This window comes from Lissotriton helveticus, chromosome 11 (genome assembly GCF_964261635.1).
Source record: "Lissotriton helveticus chromosome 11, aLisHel1.1, whole genome shotgun sequence".
Classification (NCBI taxonomy): Eukaryota; Metazoa; Chordata; class Amphibia; order Caudata; family Salamandridae; genus Lissotriton; species Lissotriton helveticus.
This window is the reverse complement of record NC_136072.1, coordinates 1,127,528,021-1,127,551,636: the sequence shown is the minus strand read 5'-3', so window position 1 is coordinate 1,127,551,636 and position 23,616 is coordinate 1,127,528,021. Positions and strand designations below refer to the sequence as shown.

Below are 23,616 nucleotides of genomic sequence, written 5' to 3'. Positions count from 1 at the left end.
AGAAACCTCATTTGCAAAAAACTTTTCACCATGAACGATTTCGAAGGATAAAATAGCTGGATTTTGCAGCACTCAGTTTCTGTGCCCTAGGTGACACTTGCACATGCTGTGCCAGTGCGGTCTTCATATATCACATATACGCCTGAGCGGGGAGAATAACCTAGGAGCACGAAGTACGCCTTAAACCAACATAGATAACCAGCAGTGCACAGCCACTTCCTATTACTCTGTGAGAAGATGCCATTTAGTAGTTTCCCTAATTGGGCTTCTGCAGTAAAAATGCTTTGAAGTCTGTGGGTGCCCACCAGTTCTGAGATCCAGAGTCCATCCAGAGAGGTTTCAGTATACATGCTGGAACTGCTTCTGGACCATAAAGTATGGTTGTCCAGTGTCCAGATCTAGTAGGGTCCTCGTCCTTTTCAGATCTTGCCATCAGGACATCACTTTATGGCTGAGAACGTACTTCTGTTTTTTTATGGGTGAAGTTTATCATTAATCCCTATTTTTCAGACTCGAACACATCAGCATTATGGTAGAATCCTTGCCCGGGATGCCACCCATCTGCAGAACAGAACTAACATAATATACATGATTCCCTACTATTTGACTCTTTATTACATAAAAGCAGGAGCTCCCCAAGCATCTGTCATCTCACCTCTCTTTTTCAGTGTACATGTGAAACCAAAACTAATCAACAGCTTTGCTCTTACTTGCTACACCTAAGCAGATGGCACAAATAATACTCCAATATAAAACCCTGATGCCTTGGGAAACTCAAAACTTCACAGCGGCCTCAAAGCTGTATACCAACGGATGAGTTGGTGGAACCATGTCAAACTAAATATATCAAAAGTAAAATTACTTGTCTGTTGAGAATGGAAAGCTAGATTTGTTAGCCCTCTGACTGAGGGAACTAAGCCCACCACCAAAAATATCTGAGGAAGTACTAAATCTTGTAATTACCATGGACTCTGCACTCACTATGAAAGCTCAAGTAGACGGTAAAACTAAATTGTCTTTCTACTCTATGGAAACACTTTTGTCACATTTTCCACATCCTCTATTTCAACAAAAGGATTAGGCAACGTCATTCATTCTCTCAAATGTGCTTTATGCAAAGAAGCTATATCACGGAACTCTGCTCTCAACCATGAAAAGACTCCAGGTAATTTAGAACGCAGCCACAAGACTGGTTTTACATGTACAGTTGAAGGCACCTATACCTGAAGTCTGTTTCTCTGTCTACCGGTTGCAATAAGATAGTCCGTCAAACTATTGCCTATCAAGCAAAGGTTCTAAACTGTGAAGGTTTGTAATTCCTCCAGATAAAAATTAACACTCTCAATCTAGGGACTTGAGATCCAGGCTAGCGCTGCGATTAGTTGTTCTCCCTTATCAAAAAGGCGCTATGTTCTTTGTACATGCTGCTAAGCTATGGAGCTGCCAGCCTGCAAAAATAAGGGCTATTTACAATTGCCTGCAATTCATACTGGTGATTAAGAACTGTTTTCCCAACCTGACCACAATAGAGTCCTTGATGCATCATCTTTATAAAGATGTGAGTAGGAAGATGAAATCCACCCCCTCTGTCGACTTTAGAGAAGCTTTAGAAAGCACATAATAAAAGAAGTTTCAAAAGGAAATATTTGTATTTTCCTGAATGAAAATTTGACCTTGAGGCAATACTATCTAATGTTTCCTCTCCTTTGCTATTGAATGACCCTTTCTCTTTACCTACCATCCTCAATATATCCTTACCCTACTCTGTCACATGTCCCTTTGCCTTCATTTCATTTTAATGTCTGCGAACTGCCTACACTTCACTACATGGATCACAACCTGTCCTTTCTCAGAAACCCGAATAAAACAGAGTCTTTCCTGGCCCACTATTCATTGCATTAATCACTCGCCAGATGCCACAAAGCCACCTGCTAATTATGACATATAACTCCTATTATTCATTTTATTTTGCGACAACAAAACTAAAGTAAATGCATAAAATGCTTTCCCTAAAAATTTCAAGAGAGATCTTCCATGCTTTTGAGATAGGCCAGCTGCTCCTTTAGACCTTAAGATGGCAAGCAAATAAGTGAAAAAGAAGTACAAAACGCTGGGGTTCGACTGGTGGATTTGGTCTTACCTTCAGCATACAAAAGTTATATAGTTTAAAAAAAATCTACCATTCTAAATGAAGAATGACCCACAAGAATTCTTTAAGGGTATGACTGCGATGTCATTCTTCCTAAAAAGACAGACCTTGTCCCCATAACTCCCATACTCAAAAGGATTGACTCAGCAAAACTGCTTCTTGCGTGAAGGAACTGGAGCTCCTCCTAAATTGTACTCCAGGCACAAGTGCACCAGTGCAGACGATACAATAACTGGGAACGGTACTGTATTCAGCGTTGATAAAAGTGTATCTATCCTTTGAAGGACAAATTGTATACCATGACTATGAATGATGTTGATTTCTGATTGTTGGAGCATTTGCATTTTAAATAAAACTAACCATTTGGTTGGCTTTGGCGTTGTAGCAGTGGGCCCTGAGTGCGATGAATACTAACCCCTCGAGACAGTATTTTGTAGTCCTCTGTACACTGAGGAAGAGACTTTACTTACACCATCATAGACAAGAACTTTACCCTGAAAAAGGCCATGTTTGCTGCGGTCTTCTTCACAATTGATTTTGTTATGGGTTCTTCCAATAGATCGAATGCATCCATAGCCTCAATCTAGGTAGACCTGGATCCACTGGCATCATGCATCCTCTTCATTCCATATGCCAGATGGCACATGCATTACCCTAAAATGGAACCTAGGGTTTAAATGGGCCCAGCATCATCTACACTCTGTCCATTTTGCTGAGTTGAAATTGCTCAGGACCTTATGTGGTGGCAAACGAACACTTGCCCACTCAGATGTGTTGTAACAGATTGCCTCGTTATTGGGTTGGGGAGACAATGCAGGGTAGGTGGTGATCAGGGGGCCTCTGGCAGAGAGCCTGCTCCACAACAACCGTTTGGAGCTTTGGGCGATCTACCTCGCCCTGAAACTTTGATACTGACCATCAAGGGAAGACTGGTGCTGATCTTAACAGATAACATAATCACATCTGTGGCCTGCAACAAACATGGCAGGGTAGTGTCTTAGATCGTGTGCCAAGTGGCACTGCACCGCTGGAGTTGGCTGGAATGTCAGGTATCTCCTGCAAGAGCACTTAGGCAGTTGCATACCGCGGTGGCGAAGGGCGTCTTCCAACATTGGGGAGAGCCCTGGCTAGATTTTTACACCACTGTCAAATGCGCAGTGTCAAAATGTCTGCTAATTGGAGTCCCAAAGAACGCTCTCTGAAAGTGGCTGGACCTGCAGAAGATATTTTTGGTAGCCAACCACCTACTGGATCTCCAAAATTTCAGAGCTGACAAGCTGAGCCGTCCTCTGGCTGACCACGAGAAGCGTCTCCTTCCTGAGGTGTCATAGAGCATCTTTGAACAGTGTGGCATGCCCTGCTATGTCTGTTCGCTACCGTTGAATGAACAATGTCAAAGACGTTCCTTTGGAGAGGCCTTCTATCTGCAGTGGGACATGGGTATTCTGTACGCGTTCCCACCACAGCCTCTTCCACCTTGAGTTCTGAGGAAAGTCAGGGCTGACTGTGCCAATAGAGTGTGGTACTCCGATTTACCCTCCTTTGTGGCTTCCCCTTTCTGCAGACCTCCTGTCTCAGGAACAGGGGAGGGTCCCGCATCTGAATCGCCACAACCTACACCTGCAAGCGTGGCGATTGGCTGGTGACAGTTACATTATTTTGATTTGCGGTCTGAAGTGGTAGATTTCATTCTTTAAGCCAGACACCCATCCACAAAGTGCATCTTTTCTGGGTGCGTGGAAACGTTTGTGGCCTGGTGTACTCCATCTAGATGCTCTACTGGCCAACCTCTATTTGTTTTGCCGTTGGGTTAGCACAACCTTGCAGTGGGAACAGTTGAGAGCTATTTCTTAGCCATTATGACCTTTATATGTTTGTCTGATCAACCCTCTCTTTAAATCACTGGTAGAGTGTTTTTACTGAACGCCCAGACTACCATTCCTCATGATCTTGTGGGATCTAAATCTAGTCCTGACATTTCTGATGTGCACAATATTCAATCCCATACAGTTGCTCACTATAGCTTTTGAGGATTCGACAAGAGGGATGCTGAGTCTGGATATCCGGCTGGCTGCGATGTGGGCATTGGTGCGCAAGTTCACAAAACACTACTGCCTTGACAGCCCGGTCTGATGGAAGAGTCATTTTATCTGCTCGGTCCTGCAAGACTTCTGAGTCCACTCCTCAGACCCTCTACCCTGCGCAAGTTACTGCTGTGGTATCTGTTGTTAAAGTGAGTAATGTTTGAAGTGCTCAGTGTATGAGAAATGAGACATCTGAAAGGATTATAGGCGTCCAAATGCCAAGTCCTTTATGCCTAAAATGGAAAATGAGTTTTTCTTTGGTACTTGGGGAATTAGATCAGCCATGTTTTATAAAGTTTTATATATCTATTAGGAAACAACTGTTGGTATCTAGCATTGTTTAAAAATGTTCTTTTCAGGCATTTTCTTCTAATTGCTCTGTGAATAAAGATTTTGTTAAAAAAATATTTTAAATATCTCTACTTCTCTTCTGGACACACTCTCCTTCCAACAAATTGAACACAGCCCTTTCAAAATCACGGGGTCTCTTATTGAGCCAGTCTGATTTGCAGCATCTCTCGTAAAACGGTTTCCTATGCCAATTCGTTGTTGTATGCTTTGATTAAGAAATCACGTTTTCTTCACATAAATGAGACTATTTTGTTACCCTAGTCTGCCCAAATACATCCTTCCCAGATGAGAGCTTACATCCTATTCTGTGAAGTAACCTTTACGTTTCGTCTCGATAACACCAAAGGAATATGTAAAATGAGTTATCAATTATAGCGCTATCCTTTCTGTTTTGGCCCATTGAACTATATCCATGATTAGATGGATAGGGTCCTGCACCACATATAGTTGTAAAAATGTGAGGCGCACTCTCTGGAATGCTCAGGGCTCATTCAATGAGAGGTGAGACATTCATTGCTCGCTTGAGGAATTTTCCTAACCACAAAATGTGAAGAGGCTAGTTATTGTTTGGATTCTGGGTTTAAGGCTAGCAGCTTTGTAGGTTGGATCTCTCTGCTCAGGGTATTTGCTTAAATTATTTCTCACTTATTGTCGTGTGGCTTTGTTTTACCCTGATTACCAGGCAAAGCAAGCTGCACTTATTTGATATGCATGATTATCAATTAGAGAAGACCCCATGATGAAGACAACCATGATGAAGATAACAATGTGTACTTGTAATACTAGCTTTCTCTTTATGGGTATTTTCTTTGAATTCACAAGCACACCGCCCAACTCCCCATTCAAGTGGAAGCAATGCACACAATTGGTAGTTTTTACCCACTCTGACCTTATGATCTAGCTAAACTGATACCACTCTGTATTCTGGTACAGTGGTACTCATTGGTGCTTTAAAGTGACAATTACACATTTTTCTCATTAGAATAGAATTGTCTGCTTTATTTTTCATCTTCTAGGCTCTTTACCATCAAAATGTGATTTTAATTGGATTTTTAAAAACAGTACCCACAGCTTGTGGATTTGCATGTTTTCTCAGTAAAATTCATTTAAGAATAAGAAAATGTTCCATTATGTACATTTCTGGATCCTTGTAGGAGGAAATGTTAATGTTCAAGAAAGATCACTATAACTATTAGTAGTAAGTCACTATTCTATTTATCTTATGGCACTTGTTAGCCTTGGTAGTGTGTACTCCTCTTGTTGTATGGCACGTAGCATACCTGTTTGCCTAATCCAGAGCTGCTGCATGTTGGCTTTATTATGGTGATTGAACCCTAACACTGGTCCAAATTTGTCACAAGTTAAGCTCTAGGTAGTGATTGTTACACCAAGCACTGTGTGCTGCTGCTCCTATGTGAACCCTAACAAAACAGTCTTGTCTATTGTTTTCTGTCAGGGAGAATAAGGACTTCTATATGAAGCCAATCATTCAAGTCTGTGTTGAATATCTACCAGAAGCCGCTTTAAGCCAATCGAAGAGTGGAGTGGGTTCTGATTCTGATTTATTTTTTCTCCAAGTCCCTGTACTTCTGTGCCTGTTCCTTTGTCATGAGGGGCATATTATATGCTGAATTATGTCTTGCATCCCAGTCTGTTATAATATTTTTTAAGTTTTATATAGCGCTAGCTCGACCCGTAGGTATCAGAGCGCTTTACATACACACAGTACACAGCAGGAGGACATTACAATTACATAGTAGGCCTACAGTAAGGAAGCAAACCATAGATCCAAAATAAAACAAGGGAATGAATAAATATGCAATACTGCGGAGGGGGAGAGAGCAAAAGAAAGGGTGAGAACGACATCGTCCGATCACCCACTATCCAGGGAGAGGGGAGACAACTTGGATAAGGAAGACTGGGTTAGTTGACGTTGGTCATGAAAGTATTTGTTCAGGAGAAGGAGTTTCAGGTCCCTTTTGAAACAGGAGAAGGAGGGGTTGCATCTGAGGACTCCAGGGAGAGCGTTCCATATCCTGGGAGCGTTGCCAGAGAACGATCGGAATTGTGTATTTTTCTTTTTCACTTTTGGTGGAATAAGGAGGAGTGAGTTGGTACTTCTTAGTGTTCTGGGTTGACCTGCTCTAATCAGTTTGTTGTTTAAGTAGTTGGGGGTAGGAGAATGAAGGGTTTTGTGTGTGATGCAGGCCAATTTGTAGATACATCTCCCTTCCATGGGAAGCCAATTGAGGCAGTTGAGAGCTGGAGTGATGTGTTCAAATCTTTTAACTCCAGAAACAAGTCGAGCTGACATGTTCAGCACTGCTCTTAGAGTGGCTAGGTGTGCTTTAGGAGTCCTTGTAAGGATGGCGTTTCGGTAGTTGATTTTGGAGAGAACTAGGGATTGGACCACTGTCTTGAGGTCATCATGAGGTAGAAAAGGTTTTCTCTCTAAACTCTCTCCCCGTCAGTATTGAGTACCTGCAGCTGACTGAAGCAATTTATAGCTTTTCGAATTCTGATACTAGTAAAGAGAATCTTAAAATATATTTTCATTCTTCCTTTGAGTAAGGTCTAGACTAGAATGTTGTTCGAATCTAGCCTCCAAAGCAGACGAGCAGCTGTGTTAAAGGTATTAATTACCGCCAAAGTTTAGGGCACCTCATTGAAATTCCATTTCTGGCTAGCAATCACAGCCCTTGCCCAAATGTTCAGTCAAACAGGAGGTTTACAGAATTAGTGGTAAAGTGTAGGCATTCCCATTGCTGCCAGAAGGGATTTTCTCAGAAGAGTAAGAACAGACGCCTGCTGGGGACTTAGCTGTAGTTTGGTTGTTGGAGATGGACCTACATGTATAAATGTATGGTCATTAATATGAAATAGTCACTTTTGGAGCTATGGTCTGCTCTTCGGAAGTGTGTGCTGGTATGGCAAACAGGGTGCACCCTCCCCTCTTTCGCAATGTCATATGTTTGTGTGAGAAAAATAATATTTTGTATCAAAACATTTGACCACAGATGCACTGAATGCGGTATTTTGTAGTTGAATTGACATTGGTGGCAACTTCAGTGTGAGATACTTCAGATAATCTGTGTATTTATTTGGGTTTGTGATTTAGTCGTTTTAAGGCGTAGGTGCTAATAAACATGTCTGCAGATGTTCAGTGAGAGGCAAGATTTATTGTTGGCAGTAATCACAGCACCCTGAATAAAGTGCTGCTCTTCACCACTGCTGTGCACGTGTCTGTCTCCCTTTGTCTTCTCCTATAGAATCATGCCCATAGCCTAGTCTGTGCTCTTTGGGAGAAAAGGATGATCATGAGGCCAGATGTTAGGGAATATCTTCCTAGCTTCCCGAGGGCACCTGTTGCTGTGGAAAATGAGCCCACTAACGCGTCTCCTTGAGCTTCACAGAAACCACTTTGAAAGGGGGAGATGCTGAAGTCTATTTGATTTCTTCTGGGATTCTGTCACCTGGCAGGAGTCCAAAATATTCTAGTGAACATGTTCAATCCGCTGGGACATTGCTCCCAATAAAGTGGACATTACATCCATTTCCTAATGGGGATAATGATGAAAATAACTATTTGCATCAAGTGCAGAACAAAGTGACATTTGTTTACTTAATTAGAAGGTCTGTCTGCTCTGGGCATCAAGCTATTGTTCTGGTTGTCTCTTTGCATCTAGAACCAGTTCAAGAATTTAGCTTACCAAGTACATCTTATAAGTTGTTTTGCAGTGGAAACCAGACATGAAACAACCAATTGTTTGACAAAGGACCAGGTCACGTGAAGAATGCCAACCACAATGTGGACATTCAAGGCCACAGTCTGGGTAGGGTGGTGTTCACTAATTGAGATAGAGAAAATGCAATTAAATCTGTTTGCTTAGGCTCATCTATGTTTAATGAAGAGATGGGTGCGTTGTGAGGGTTCAACTCCTTTCAATATAGGTACGCTATCTAGTGCATATCTGTCCTTAGATTAACCATGTTGTTCCTGATGTGATTTGCCATCATGAGTGACCAGATAACCTATAGAACCTCCAGGCAGACCGTTTTTAATTAATCTTTAAATCTTATGGTATCCGAAATTGAGGACAACAGTGCAGCAGAGTCAGAGGCACATATATTGAGATGTTGTCGCTGTTTGTAGCCAGTGAATGTCAGGGGTTAGAGAGGTGACGTGTGTTGATAATGTTTGAAGTTGGATGAACATGAGTTGGCTCAGCTCATAGCATTGATTGAGTGTTTGAAATAGAATTTGTGTTGAGACTGGGGGTTATGCTCTTGACGTCTTTATTTCTGTTGCTAGTCTCCAGGTGTATTGGACCATGTGACAACAGGAGATGGTTGATACCAAGAGACAGCAGTTTTTTCAAGAAGATTTAGTGGGATGAGTTAGTCGGCAGATGGTGCGAAGCCAGGATTGTATCTGTGAGGGCAAAAATAAATGGTGCAGGGTTAGACTTTTGTGTGTGAGGCCTTAAAGTTTGGACAAAGAGCTGTGGTGTGTAATTGTTGCATGCCAGTTGAGTGATGTAGAAGAAGTGAGTGTTTGTGAGCTCTGCATTCCATGCATCACACACTGAGTGAATATGGAGTCTGAATGCCCACACGTTGTGCAGCCTTGTATCTTCTGGTTGCCTTTGTTTGGTTATGGAGGACTTCTCAATCAATGTGCATTTGTAGAGCGCAGCATGGTCACCCCTAGGGGTATCTGGGTGCTGTGTCTCCATCCAAGAGCCAGGTCTTGAGTCTCTTTCTGAAGTCTACCAGCAAGGGAGCTGTACGGTGCTGGAGTGAACGTTCGGCCCAGGTCTTGGCCATGATGCAAGAGGAGCAGCCACTGCTGCGACGGATGTGGGGGGTGTGCGTGGGCAAGTGAAGAGGATCGCAGAAGTCTAGCGGGTTGGTGGAAGTTTAGTCGATGGTTGAGGTAGGCAGGTCCTAGGTCTTGGAGGGCTTTGTAGGTCTGCGTGAGGAACTTTAACCGGCATCTCTTCTGTATGGGGAGCCAGAGAAGGCCTCTTAAGTGAGGGGTGATCTAGGTTCATTTGGGGAGGGCCAGAATGAGTCTGGCTGCAGCATTCTGTATGGTCTGGAGCCTTCTGAGGAGCTGGGTGGAGATGCCAGCGTAGAGGGCGTTGCCGTAGTTGAGGCGGTTGGTGACGAGGGCCTGAGTGACGGTCTTTCTGGTGTTGGTTAGGATCAATCTGAAGATTCTGCAGAGCATGGGAAGTGTGTGTAAGCAGGAGGAGGCAATTGTGTTAACTTATCGTTTCATGGTTGGTTGGTTGTCTAGGATGGTGCAGAGGTTGCATGCATGGTCGGGGGTGTGGGTCCGAGTTCTGCAGGCCACCAGTTGTGGTCCCATGCGGAGGTGTTCTTCCCGAAGAGAAGTACTTCAGTTTAATCTGAGTTGAGTTGGAGGCAGTTGTCTTTCGTACATTTGGATACGTTGGTCATGGCATTGCAGAAGTTGGTTTTGTCTTTCAATATTCATATTTTCACACAATAAGCAGAAATTCTCCTTCAGGTTTGTGTTTTATACTGTTGCATCAGTAAGTCAGTCTGTGTGCTGTATTTGTATTATTAGTTCAGGCAGTCATGGCATTGGTGCAGGCTCAACTGTTTATTGTGTTTATTAACAATTCAGTAATACAAATTGGCAGTTTGCGATTAATGATCGATAGATTTAAGATTATGAAAGGTTTAGAAATAACAAATTGAAAGTCAGAATGGGGAAGGGCACGGGTGGGCTGCTATGCAAGGTAATGGGAAATAACAATGGAAAAGGCATTCTGAAGTGGTGAGTGGCATATTGAAATGTCGAGTGCCTAATGGAAGGGTAAGGGGGTGCTGGCGAGACAATGCATAGCCAGACCCTTCAGACTTCCTGGAATTTGAATCCGCAGAAGAATGTAGGTTTCTGAAGGTCTGCATGGATAACAATGCAGAGTGTGATCTTGAGATTTGGGGGTGGGGGGGACACATCTTGGACAAGTTGGGAAATTAGGCCACGGACCTGGGTGACGACTCAGACTGACGCACCAGCGGCTGACTATGCTGATCCCTCTGTGTTATCCGGGAATGTGACTGAGCTAGATGAACAGGCAAGCCCTGGCCCAAACTCCCCTACTCTCTCCTCTACCAGTGGGTCCCCTTAAGAGTTATGGACAGATCCCCTCCTCACAGTAATCCTTCTGCGAAACTGAAGTGAATGTCTACCTGATGTTGGTCTGAGCATCTTGTTTTTTGATTGATCCCCCCGCCCCCACCTTTTTTAATTGACTTTCATACTAATGTCGAGATGATACATAACCCGCTACTGCACTGTTTTTGTTGTGTATATAGTATTGTTAATTGAATAAAAATATTCAACACTAGAAGTGGGAGGTAAATGCGATGTAAGTGCATGTAAGCATGGGAGAATGCGATGAAGGGTGCTAATGTGGTATCAGTGCAGAGAAACGAATAGTGACTTACGTAGCTTAGCACAGTAGAATGGTAATGGCCATATGTGGAGGGTTCACAGCCCTGGTAAAGGCTCAGTATAATGATATAGGGCACATACATCGTGTGGTGCTTGAATAAGGAAACGGGGCTGTCCCACATTGTGTCCCTCTTATTTGTTTGCTTTGGTGCACTAAATTGGTGGGCTCTACAAGCCTTTCACATATACCATTGGCTGCCTGTTACAGGTCTGAGTCACAGGGTCTGTAGGAATGGTCCTGTGCAGGTTTGCAGTATGAAAACTATTGGCACGTCACTTCCATAGCTGTGGCGTATTTTACACTGCAGAAGTTCAGTTAGTGGTTCCTTCAGAGTTAGGCACAATTCTGTACGCTGGGGTTCCAAACATCGTACAATGTTTGAAGATCCACACCTTACCCTTCACGTCAATCTGCAGTCTGGTATTAAGGCAGCATTGTGAATCCAGTATTGTCTTTACATAAGCTTTAACACTGCATACATGTGAATGACTACTGTGTTATGTAGACCTGCTTAACCAGTACAGAAGGGAAGGTTTGTTTGTGTCACAGATCTTACAGAATTATGTAGTCTACAGATATCCTTGTTCCATTTTTGGGAAGGGGGTGGGTGGGTACTCTTGCCTAGTGTCAGCTCTCATGGCTTAGGGCATAAGTAGTAACCCCTCTCCCCTCTCTTTGACTAGTGTCGAATCTTCACCCTGTGCCCCAAGATCCCCCTTACTTTCTGCTAATGCCAGGAGGTATTTTTGCCCCCACCGCTGATCCCTAGTCCAGAAGACTGTTGTGTACTGCACCCGGCAGCATATTAGTACTTACATAGTTGGATTATTGTGTGCTTGGCTGCAGAAAAATATTACTGGTTGTGTATGCATGCTCCTGCTTAAGTTGTTATGCTTTGTTGAGGGCTAGCAATTATGCCATTTCCGGGTTAGTGTATAATTCTGCTTTCTGATAGACTTCTAACCGCAGATTCCCAAGGTGTCATGATCTTGAGCAGTACCTCTGCACGCTGTTAGGTGATATCTTTTGGCTCATCAGTACCTGTGTTGGAAGAGAGGCCTATTTAGGCGACTCCCTGGTCTGCTGACATCAGGTCCTTTTGTTCCACGCCAACAGTACCAATCTGGAGAGCTACCTTGGTCTTTTTTTTTACCAACTTTTCTCAACTTTTTGTTGACATTTTCGAGGTTTGCTCCCAGTGTTCTAGGACATCCTGTCCACTGCAAAACCTTCAGGTTTCAAGCCTAGCTGGGATTTCCACAGGCAGTTGTATATATCCGTTCTCCACTTAGTTTGTCTCTGGTGCCTGAGATTGGGACATGACCCCAAGGCCTGTGTCAAGTGCAAGCTGACTTACCCAATGGTGATTTGTGAGCAGGCGCTGAAGCTCCTGACTGAGTGGCAAAAGAAAACTCAGTGCTGCTCCCAGTCTGTATAAGATGTCTGGTCTATTTTGCAAACTATCTTCCTGCTCCAAGACATCCTTGTGAAAGTTAGGTAAGTCAAAAAAGCACAAGAAGTCGAAGCTTTCTTTGGCTACATCTTCTTGACATCATGCTCCCTGGGCCTGCTCCCACACTCCACCTGCGGGGCCGGCGTAGAGGCCGTCTACACACGATCCCAAGTATCCTGGTCCCAGAGGGCCACTCACCCCACTCAAAGAATTTTACAATGCCATTTTTGTGCCATCTTTGGGCCCTACGGAACCGAAGGGTGCCCCTGCTGGGTGACTGTCTCAGGTTCGCTCTCCTCACCACCCTGGTCCTCTGGAACCACTCCTGGATCCAGACTGATGCCGCCACGGGTGCCCCAATCCGCTGTGGCTATGTCGCATCCAGGGCCACCCTTGACGCAGCTCGCCGACTAGCCTATTATCAAACCTGATGTCAACCCAGTGTTGCCCCTGTGCCGCTCAACGTCGATGCTTGCACCATCTACGCCTTACCACCCCATGGACTTTCAACCCATTGACAGGCCCTACCTTTCTGAAATAGGAGATGAGGAGGTGGTGTATGGTTCCCTAATGAGGACCTTAATGAGGACAACTGATATGAGGAACTGGGTGAAGCCAGTGACCTGGATACCTCACCAGATTCTGACATGATTTGCCTTCCAGGCCAGGTTACGGAGGAAAGCACATCTTTTGCCACCGTGATGTGCAGGGCAGTCGTCGAGGTAAAGACCAATGTCTTGACAGATGTGCTTAATTTTGTGGTGGGCTTGTCGGAGCCAATGCTCCCCTTTAATATAGCCCTCACCAACCTCCTTGGGGCCTGGGGAAAACCTTGCACAGTGGCTCCTGTGCACCTAATGATTGCCCATTTGCACCGTTCCGCCCGGGGAGACCCAGCCTTCCTCTACCAGGACCCCTCCTGCCAGAGCCTGGTGCTGCAGACCTCCACAACAAAGGTCAAACCAATCACATGCCCTCCACACCCCCGGATAGGGAATCCAAGAGCCTGGACAACTTTGGGAAGTACATCTATTCTTTCACCGGCCTTGCCCTGCGTATGGTCAACCCCGCATTCCTCTTGGGCTAATATTCCCATGCATTGTGGGGTTCGGTTGCACAGCTGCTTCCCATGCTGCCCGAGGAAGACCTGACTATCCTCAACCAAACTTTGGTGGATGAAGTGAAGTTCATAATCAGGTGCGAACTGGAAACAACTGACTCCGTGGTTAGAGTCTTGGCTTCTTCAGTGGTGCTGCTTTACCATGCCTGGTTACCTTTCCACAGGGCTCTAGGGGGGTGTCCAGTCATCACTGGTTAACATGCCCTTCGATGGCTCCTCCCTATTTGGTGACAAGGCTGATGCGGCGCTCGAGCGCTTTCACGAGAGCATGGTTACTGCCAGATACCTTGACCTTTTACTCTCGACCTGACCACAACGGCGTTCCTTTAGCCCCTACTACGGATGTGTAATATCGGAGGAAACTGTGAAAAATCTGCAGTGGTGGCTTACAAACTGTGATGGGGGTAAGTGGCAGGTCCCTCCCCTTTCCCCACCCATAGTTCACAGTAGTGACAGATGCATCACTCCTGGGGTGGGGCACCATCTGGAAGAGGTGGAGATGAGAGAATTCGGATCTCTAGCTGAAACTTAGCTCCATATCAACTTGTTGGAGATGAGAGCTGTTCACCTGGCATTGAAAGCCTTCCTTCCATTAAGGAAGGCTGTTTAGAGTGTTTGCGGACAACACCGCCGCCATGTAGTACTGCAACAAACTGGGCTGGGTGGGGTTGTGGACTCTGTGTCAGAACCCTGTGCACCTCTGAACATGGCTGGAACGCCAGGGCATTTTCTGGGTCGTACAACACTTGATGGCATCTGTGAACACCAGAGTGGACGAACTCCCCCATTGGTGCCTTGCAGATCACGAATGACGTCTAAATCCTTAGGGCGCGCAAGGTTTCTTCAAGAGTGTGGAACCTTGTCTCAGTCTGTTCGACACCACAGAGAATGTGCAATTTCAGCATTTCTACCCACTGGAGTTTCCAAAGCAGCTGTCGCTTTGAGACTCGCTCCGCCTCACGTGGAACTCAGCAGTCCTGCCTTTCCGCAGACTCTACTCATACCCAGAGTTAATAAGACCATCAGGCCAGACAGGCCCCTAGTCCTTCTTGTGGCTCTGAATTGGACACAGCGAGAATGGTATCCAGACCTCCTTGAGAGCTTGAGAATCAGTATTCAGGAGGATCTCCTGTCACAGCAACAGGGCAGGGAACTACACCAGAATCTGCGCACGCTCCGCCTTCTTGCATAGAAATTGAACAGCGACAGTGGAGGGTTTTCGATCTCCATCCTGAAGTTTGGGATGTCATCTTGGCAGCGTGGTGTCCTTCCTCTAAAACTGTCTATGCCTGCTGTTGGGACCGGTTTGTGGCTTTTTGTTCCACACGCCCTGTGAATCCCCTTCTTGCACCTCTTTTGGAGGTTTTGTTTGTTCTTTCTTTAGCCCGGCAAGGCTTTGCACTGACCCTTTTTAAAAGTCACTTGTCAGCCACTTCTTGCGGCTCCCTGTTTGTCGCCCATAGTGACTTGGTTTTTGAAAGGTTTCCATCATTTGTTCTCACTTACTCCGTTGTGATGCCCAATTGGGTTCTTAATTTGATCCTTACTTTTCTCACGTGGTGTCCCTTTGAGCCCCTACATAGGTGTCCTTTGTGACTATAAAAACAGTGTTCCTGGAGGCCATAACATCAGCCAGGATGGTCATTGAGCTTCAGGCTTTGTCAGTCCACCCCCCATACGCCAACTTCTACCTTGACAAATTGGTCCTTCGGACGTGTGCCTCTTTGTTTCCGAAGGGGATAATGCCTTTCATAATCGCCAGAGCATCACTCTGCCTGCTTTCCGTCCAAGGAGGAGGAGGAGAAGAGACTCCATCCTTTAGACCCGAAAAGAGCGCTGTCATTCATCATCGGGTAGACCATCAGCTCTTCATTGGGTTCACCGGAGTGAAGATGGAAAAGGCTGTGTAGAAACTAACAATCTCCAGATGGATACTATTCTGTATAAAATCTGCTATGCACTGGCCAAGCTGAAGGCTTACAAGCTCACTCCACCAGGGCCAAAGCAGCCACTACTGCATCAGCACTCGGAGTACCTGTCCTGGACATATTACCAAGCTGCCACGTGGACATCCATCCATCCATCCATCCATCCATTCACAAAGCACTACTGCTTGCGCCTTTGTGTTGGGCATTTCTCCTTTTCGGTCCGCCAGGACGTTTTGGTTTAAGCCAGTTCGAAGACCCACCCTCTTTAAGGTATTGCTTATGTATCCATTATAAGGTGAATAATCTGCTGTTATAAGTCTCTAGCAGAAGAGCAAGTTATTTAACTTCGGTAATGCTTTTTCTGGTAGAGACTCACTGCAGATTCCTCACTGATCCTCACCACTCAGAGTAAAGAAACTGATGTCAGCGCTCTGGGTGACACCTTTATAGTCACTGTAACGTCACTTCCGATTCAGATGGGGCGAGAATGTGGCCTAACGGCAAGGGCGGTCGACCTCGGAACAGGGAACTCGGTTAGAGTCTCGGCAGGGACGCTCAACATTCTGTGATTCTCTGCATATCACTTATTCTCCCCGTACCTAACAAAAAATGAATGTGTCCATCTGTAAGGTTACTGGTGCTCATGTATAGTGCTCCGATACCTTCGGGTCTAGTTGGCGCTATATAAAATGCCTCAAAAAAATGACACAGGCGTAGAGCTGAAAGACGCCACATACCGTCACGCAGGGGTACTGCTTAAGATTTCCCAGACCACTCTGGCACCTAAGGAATGCACCATGGTGAGGAATCTGTGGTTAGAAAGAGTCTCTACCAGAAAGTGTTACCAAAGGTAAGTAACTTATACATCTGAGTTATGCACCTAAGTGGTAGACTATGTGCCTGACTTATATAATTTGCATGTCATGCTCCATCCAGGATGAATGGTTTGTTTGGAGTGGCATGTTCTGTCTGGCACTTTAGTATCCACCTGCTTTCCTCGTTGCCCTCTTTTGCTGATTTGAACCCTTTGACTATTCCAAAACAGGTGGACAAACTTGACGCTGCTGAAAGTCTAAGGAAAGAGGAGGAGCAGGTAGCAGAGCCCACGCCCATAGTCTTTGGTAAGTACCTGACCAGAGTGTCCAACTTTTATCTCTGTTTAGCCATGTAGAGTGTATACTGTAAGAGGGTTCAGAGGGGGCTTAAACTGGTAACCCCCAGACACCATAGGTGCTACATGGGTAGCTTCATTGTAGTCTTTGAGGCAGCTGCATTGGTTCCAGACTGCACTTCTGGAAATCTTAAAGGTTAAGCCCTTGCAAGTACTTGTCGATCTTGCCAGACCATGCATCGGATACATTGTGATAAAAGCCTCCATGGTATGTGGGCCCTTACTACAGATCAAATATTCTTTACACTATAGTGGTGCTTTAGTAAACTATGCATGCTGTTATTGTTTATAAAATTGACTGATATGCGATGAGCGATCACGATTCATAGAAATGTGGTGTAACAGGTCAGCTTGCGTTCTGTTGCCACCTGCTTTGTGGCTTACCCATGGCTCCCTGCTTCAGTTGTCGGGAGCGTCCCTGCTGCTTCAGTTGTCGGGAGCGTCCCTGCTGCTTCAGTTGTCGGGAGCGTCCCTGCTGCTTCAGTTGTCGGGAGCGTCCCTGCTGCTTCAGTTGTTGGGAGCGTCCCTGCTGCTTCAGTTGTCGGGAGCGTCCCTGCTGCTTCAGTTGTCGGGAGCGTCCCTGCTGCTTCAGTTGTCGGGAGCGTCCCTGCTGCTTCAGTTGTCGGGAGCGTCCCTGCTGCTTCAGTTGTCGGGAGCGCCCCTGCTTCTTCAGTTGTCGGGAGCGCCCCTGCTTCTTCAGTTGTCGGGAGCGCCCCTGCTTCTTCAGTTGTCGGGAGCGCCCCTGCTGCTTCAGTTGTCGGGAGCGCCCCTGCTGCTTCAGTTGTCGGGAGCGCCCCTGCTGCTTCAGTTGTCGGGAGCGTCCCTGCTGCTTCAGTTGTCGGGAGCGTCCCTGCTGCTTCAGTTGTCGGGAGCGTCCCTGCTGCTTCAGTTGTCGGGAGCGTCCCTGCTGCTTCAGTTGTCGGGAGCGTCCCTGCTGCTTCAGTTGTCGGGAGCGTCCCTGCTGCTTCAGTTGTCGGGAGCGTCCCTGCTGCTTCAGTTGTCGGGAGCGTCCCTGCTGCTTCAGTTGTCGGGAGCGTCCCTGCTGCTTCAGTTGTCGGGAGCGTCCCTGCTGCTTCAGTTGTCGGGAGCGTCCCTGCTGCTTCAGTTGTCGGGAGCGTCCCTGCTGCTTCAGTTGTCGGGAGCGTCCCTGCTGCTTCGGTTGTCGGGAGCGTCCCTGCTGCTTCGGTTGTCGGGAGCGTCCCTGCTGCTTCGGTTATCGGGAGCGTCCCTGCTGCTTCGGTTATCGGGAGCGTCCCTGCTTCGGCTGTCGGACGCGTCCCTGTTTCGGCTGTCGGACGCGTCCCTGTTTCGGCTGTCGGACGCGTCCCTGTTTCGGCTGTCGGACGCGTCCCTGTTTCGGCTGTCGGACGCGTCCCTGTTTCGGCTGTCGGACGCGTCCCTGTTTCGGCTGTCGGACGCGTCCCTGTTTCGGCTGTCAGACGCGTCCCTGTTTCGGCTGTCAGACGCGTCCCTGTTTCGGCTGTCAGACGCGTCCCTGTTTCGGCTGTCAGACGCGTCCCTGTTTCGGCTGTCAGACGCGTCCCTGTTTCGGCTGTCAGACGCGGCCCGGTTTCAGTTGTTTGAAGTTCTCGTGCACATGACTATGTCCATCACCGCAAGTAGAGCTTTTTGCTGTCCCATCAGCCCATCTGAGTTTGGTGTCTCTGACTCCAATATTCGAGCTTAACCGTGGTTTTGCAGAGTGAATCTTTCTGGATTCACTATGCTGTGCATTATTCTGCCACCTAGTGGTTGGGTCCAAAATTGTACTCTTTTTTTTTTTTTTTTTCGTGGCCCAGGTGGGCGTTGATATCCCACCATTTGGTGTCCTTCATGACGTTGGCGCGCTTCCCGCGGCTCACACCTTTGATCGCCGTTGGGTCTGGATCGTTGCCGAAGAGTTTGAGTTTTGAAAGAGGAATTCAAGCGAAATCGAAGATATTCGATGAAGAATCACATAGGTCAGGTAATCGGAGCGACGAGGGAGAAGTTTAACGAACAAAACATCAACGTTCGACTGAGAATGTGCTCGCAGAGGGCTCCCTGAGCGCAGGTATAGACAAAATACTGTTCAAGTTTTTCACCAATTGCCACCACAAGTACGCCCAGAAGGATCAGCATCCAGTCTGCAACCTCTCCCTGCCGCTCGACCACAGAAGCGAAGACTGCAACGCTTGCTTGGCGTTTACACCCAAGAACCTCAGAATAAGGGAGAGGCAGAGAAGGGCGAACCACAACATGCAGGGGCAGGGGCCACCTCCATCGCTACGAGACTTGGGCCTCTCCAGTGGGGAAGAGGATAACATCGCCAAAGGACTGGAGGACTGTATGGTAGTCGAGGTCCATAAGAGACATCGAAGGAGGTAAGGGGGTCGTCGACCCCTTAACAACCAAGCGACACTGAAAGGTGAAGCAGAAGCCCAGAGCGACACTCATAGAAGTGAAGCTAAGTCCTCGAAGGGAGCTCTGCCGCCGAAACATTCAACGAAAGCAACAGCCTTCAGGGACAGTTAACCGAGCGGATCCTTCAAAAAGGACTCCCAATCGGCAAAAACCCTCAAATACGTCGAAGGTTGCCCTCGAGAAGGACACCTCGGCACCGAGGAAAGAAGGGAGAGGGCGTAGACACTTACCCTTCGAGGACTTCGCCGCCGGACGACATATGGATCTACAACATGGTCGTAGAGAAGGCTGCACAGACTTATGGAGTGAAAATGGAGGAGGAGAAGCCCAAGGCATGTTTCCTCCTGGAAACTTTACTGCCTCAACAGACTAGGAGCCAATTCCTGCCCATGCTCCCTAGTATGCTGGACCAGGGAAGAGAATCCTTTGGGGAGCCAGCAGTATGCAAAGCTGTGACACCCAGAACCGAAAAGAAGTACAAACATTCTTCACAGGACCCTGCATACATCCAGGGGTGTGTGCCAGCCGACTCCATAATCACAGCAACGGCTAGGAAGAGGACTAATGTTCCCACAAATGCCAGACCACCTCCAGACAAGGAGAGTAGGACGATGGATTTCACAGGGAGAAAGGTGGAGAGAAATGCGGCAACACATTGGCGCATTGCGAATTCCAACACCCTGCTCAACAGGCACACATACCTGATGCATCTACCAGATCAGTACCAACAAAGAGCTGTTCACCTGGTAGAGGAAGGAAAGAACTTGGCGAACGATTGCCTAAAATGAGCACTGGATGCTGCAGAAACATTGAGCAGGCTAATGATGATAGGAGTGACTGAGAGAAGACACGCATGGCTAAGAATTTCAGGATTCAAGCCCAGAGGTACAAAGTATCATCTTAAATACACCCTTTAATGGAGAGCAACTGTTCGGCACACCAGTGGATGACAAGTTGATGCAGCTCAAGAAGGACAACGAAAACAGCAAGGTCCATGGGAGAGCTGTAGTTCAGAGGGATGAGAAGAGGCACACCCACAAGGAGGCCAGGGGGTAGAAGTGGAGGCAACGCGCCGACCACATCGCACCAAACGTTCCAGCAAGGCTACCAAGGGAACAACCAAGGCCAGCAGCAACCGGGTCAGCAGAGGCAAAACTGGCAGAACCAGCCCCGGGGACAGTCCTTTCGAGGGCGTGGAAACGGACGAGGACAACAGCCCTCAACCAAGTGACTCCACCATGCAACAGGCCCCCACCCTAGCAACACCTCGGGGTGGGCAGAAAAACAAAAAGGAAAAATGCAGACAATCGTTCAACAACAAACAGTACCTCGAACCCGGGTAGGGGGAAGAATAAGAGACTTCATCCAGGAATGGAGGAAGGTCACATCGGACAAATGGATACTAAACATCATACAATACGGATACTGAATAGAGTTAGAAAGAGAACCTCCAAACAGAAAATCAAGAAGAAAGGCACACTCCGCAAAGGAGCTCTCGCTTTTGCAGCTAGAGGCGCAATAATTGCTCAGCCAGGAGGCAATAGAAGTGGTACTGCAAGACCAAAGGAACAGGGGAGTTTACTCAACCTACTTCCTGGTGCCAAAGGTAAACGGAACACTAAGACCTATCTAGATCTGAGGTTCCTGAACAAATTCATAAGGACTCAAAGATTCAAGATGACCTCCCCACAAGAGGTAATACCACAAATACAGTAAGGAGACTTTATGGCCACCATAGATTTAAAGGACGCATACTTGCACATCCCCATCAAACACAAGCGCCTACTAAGGTTTGTGATCAACCAAAGCCACTACCAGTTCACAGTACTGGCATTCGGCCTGAAATCCGCACCAAGGATGTTTCCAAAAAGCCTAGCAGAGGTCGCAGCACACCTACGAAGGCAATGGATACACATATACCCCTATCTCGACGACTGGCTCGTAAAGGCAAGTTCGTATGATCAATGCAAACTACACATCCAGCAGGTCATACTAACACTGACAGAGCTGGGCTTCTCGATTCATTGGGAGAAATAGTCAACAGAACCAGAGCAAATCAAGATATTCTTAGGGGCAGAGATTGACACTATACATGCCAAAGTGTTCCCCAGCAAGAAGAGAACGTTGCCGATACTGAAGGAAACACGTCATTACCGCAAGGGGCAAGTTCTGACAGTGGGGACGGTGAGCTAGCTAATGGGACTACACATGAGACCATTCCAAGAATGGATACAGCTGCAATGGTCACAGGCAACCGGGAGTTGCGAATATCTAGTGGTTGTCACGTACGCAGTGCATCAGGAAATAGCGTGGTGGAACAAACAAAACATATCACAGGGGAAACCATTCACACAACCAACTCCAACGGTGACCATCACAACGGACGCCTCCCAGCTGGGGTGGGGCGCGCACATGCACAAGCGTCAAGGTGAGAGGGCTGTGGTCGCAAAAGGATGCGGTCAAGCACATCATTTACCTGGAACTAAAAACAGTGTTCCTAGCCCTGAAAGCTTTTCAGAAGCAGATGGGTGTTGATCCAAACAGACAACACCACAACCATGTTCTACATCAACAAGCAGGGAGGAACTCGGTCAGTAGCGCTATTGAGGCTAGCACAGGTGATATGGACATGGGCCATCCCTCTAAGGATAGACCTACTAGCAATACATCTCCCAGGGAAGGGCAATGTGGAGCCAGACAGACTCAGCAGGCAAGCGTCGGCATCACACTAATGGGAGATCAACCAACAGGAATTACAGAAGGTATTTCGGAAGTGGGGTACACCGCAAATAGACATATTTGCAACACACCAAAATGCCAACACTTCGCATCCAGACAACCAGACCATCGGTCACAAGGGAATGCGCTATGGATAAGTTGGTCAAAGACATTTGCATACGCTTTTCCCCCCGATCCCACTGATACACGGTACTCAGCAAATGCAGGATCAGCAACATGTCACTGATACTAATCGCACCTCAGTGGGCCAGACAGTTATGGTACTCGCAAATTGTGGGGATGGCGCAGGCACCAGCACACACATTCCCAAGGAGAAGGGACCTGTTAACAATGCAGAACGGAAGGGTGCTACTCCCGGAGCCAGAGGGCCTCAGCCCGGTGGCATGGCTCCTGAAGACCTAGAGTTTGCACACCTGAAGCTACCGGAGAGCACAATGGCAGTGCTCAGTGAGGCAAGAAGGCCTACCACAAGAAAATGCTACGTAGCAAAGTGGTAGAGATTCTCAGAATGGTGCATTAGGGAAAAATTGCAAAGAAAAATCACAAGGGAGTCAACTATGCTAAAATACTTAACACATCTACTGCAAAACAAACTAAGCTACACGTCCCTAAGGGTACACTTAGAGGCGATTGTGGCTTACACTAGAGGAGAAACGGGGAAAAGCTTCTTCACCTCCCAAGTCGTAAAGAGATTTCTAGAAGGGCCGAAAAGGATCGCACCTCCAAACAGAATGCCAGCACCAGCATGGAACCTCAACGTAGTGCTGACCCAATTGATGAAGGCACCATTCGAGCCCATGCACAAAGTTACACTGCACGTGCTCACACTAAAGGCTGCCTTCTTAGTAGCTATCGCAACACTACGGAGAATAAGTGAGTTGCAGGTGCTAACACTTCAAGAGCCCTACCTGCAGATACACAGTGATAGGATTGTGATGAGAACAGACCCACACTTCATGCCCAAGGTGATGTCTCGGTTCCACATCAACCAAACTATCCAAATACCTAGTTTTTTCCAAAAACCTACCACAAGCATAGAGAGAGCGCTGCACACACTGGACGCCAGAAGGGCAGTGATGCACTACATAGAAAGAACAAAGGAGTGCAGCAAGACAAAGCAACTCTGTTTCCTTCGCAAGCAGTTTCATTGGACGACCTGTTACCAAGGATACCATTGCACGATGGATTGCACAAACCATTCAACTATGCCACAAACAAGCTGGGCAACAGATACAAGGAGCAGCTGATGCTCACTCAACAAGGAAGAAAGGAGATACAATTGCGTTTCTAGCCAATACACCAAACCAATACATTTGCCAAGCTGCAACATGGTCTTCAGTGCACACGTTCACTAAGCACTACTGTGTGGATATCCAAATGAACAAAGAAGCGCAAGTGGGACAGAAGGTCTTACAACACATTTTCAGTAACCAGTGCTCATCGTCCACCCAGCCACCACAATAAGGACAAACCGCTACAAAGTCTATGCACAGCATAGTGACTCCAGAAAGATTCATGCTGCAAAACATATGATTTCTTACCTGTCGGTGTAGTTTTGCAGCTTGAAGACTTTCTGGATTCACTAGTGAACCCACCCTCCTCTGCCAGAAAGATGAGAAAGGAGGCAGGGGATTAAGATGAACAAGACTTAAGAAATAAGAGGAAAAACAAGAATAACACAAGAAGAAAAAAATAAATCCGAAGATGGCGGAAAAAGCGCGCTG

The 23,616-nt window shown here is 46.8% G+C and overlaps 1 protein-coding gene across 2 annotated transcripts in view; it reads left to right on the top strand.

Moving 5' to 3' along the window:
- The window catches only part of CLTCL1 (clathrin heavy chain like 1), a 330,795-nt gene that overhangs the window by 269,516 nt on the left and 37,663 nt on the right, over positions 1-23,616 (top strand). For both annotated transcript variants that reach the window (XM_078667862.1, XM_078667861.1), the window contains exon 31: positions 16,625-16,700. In XM_078667862.1, the coding sequence (XP_078523988.1) occupies positions 16,625-16,700 (76 nt within the window). The remainder of the gene's footprint in view (positions 1-16,624; positions 16,701-23,616) is intronic.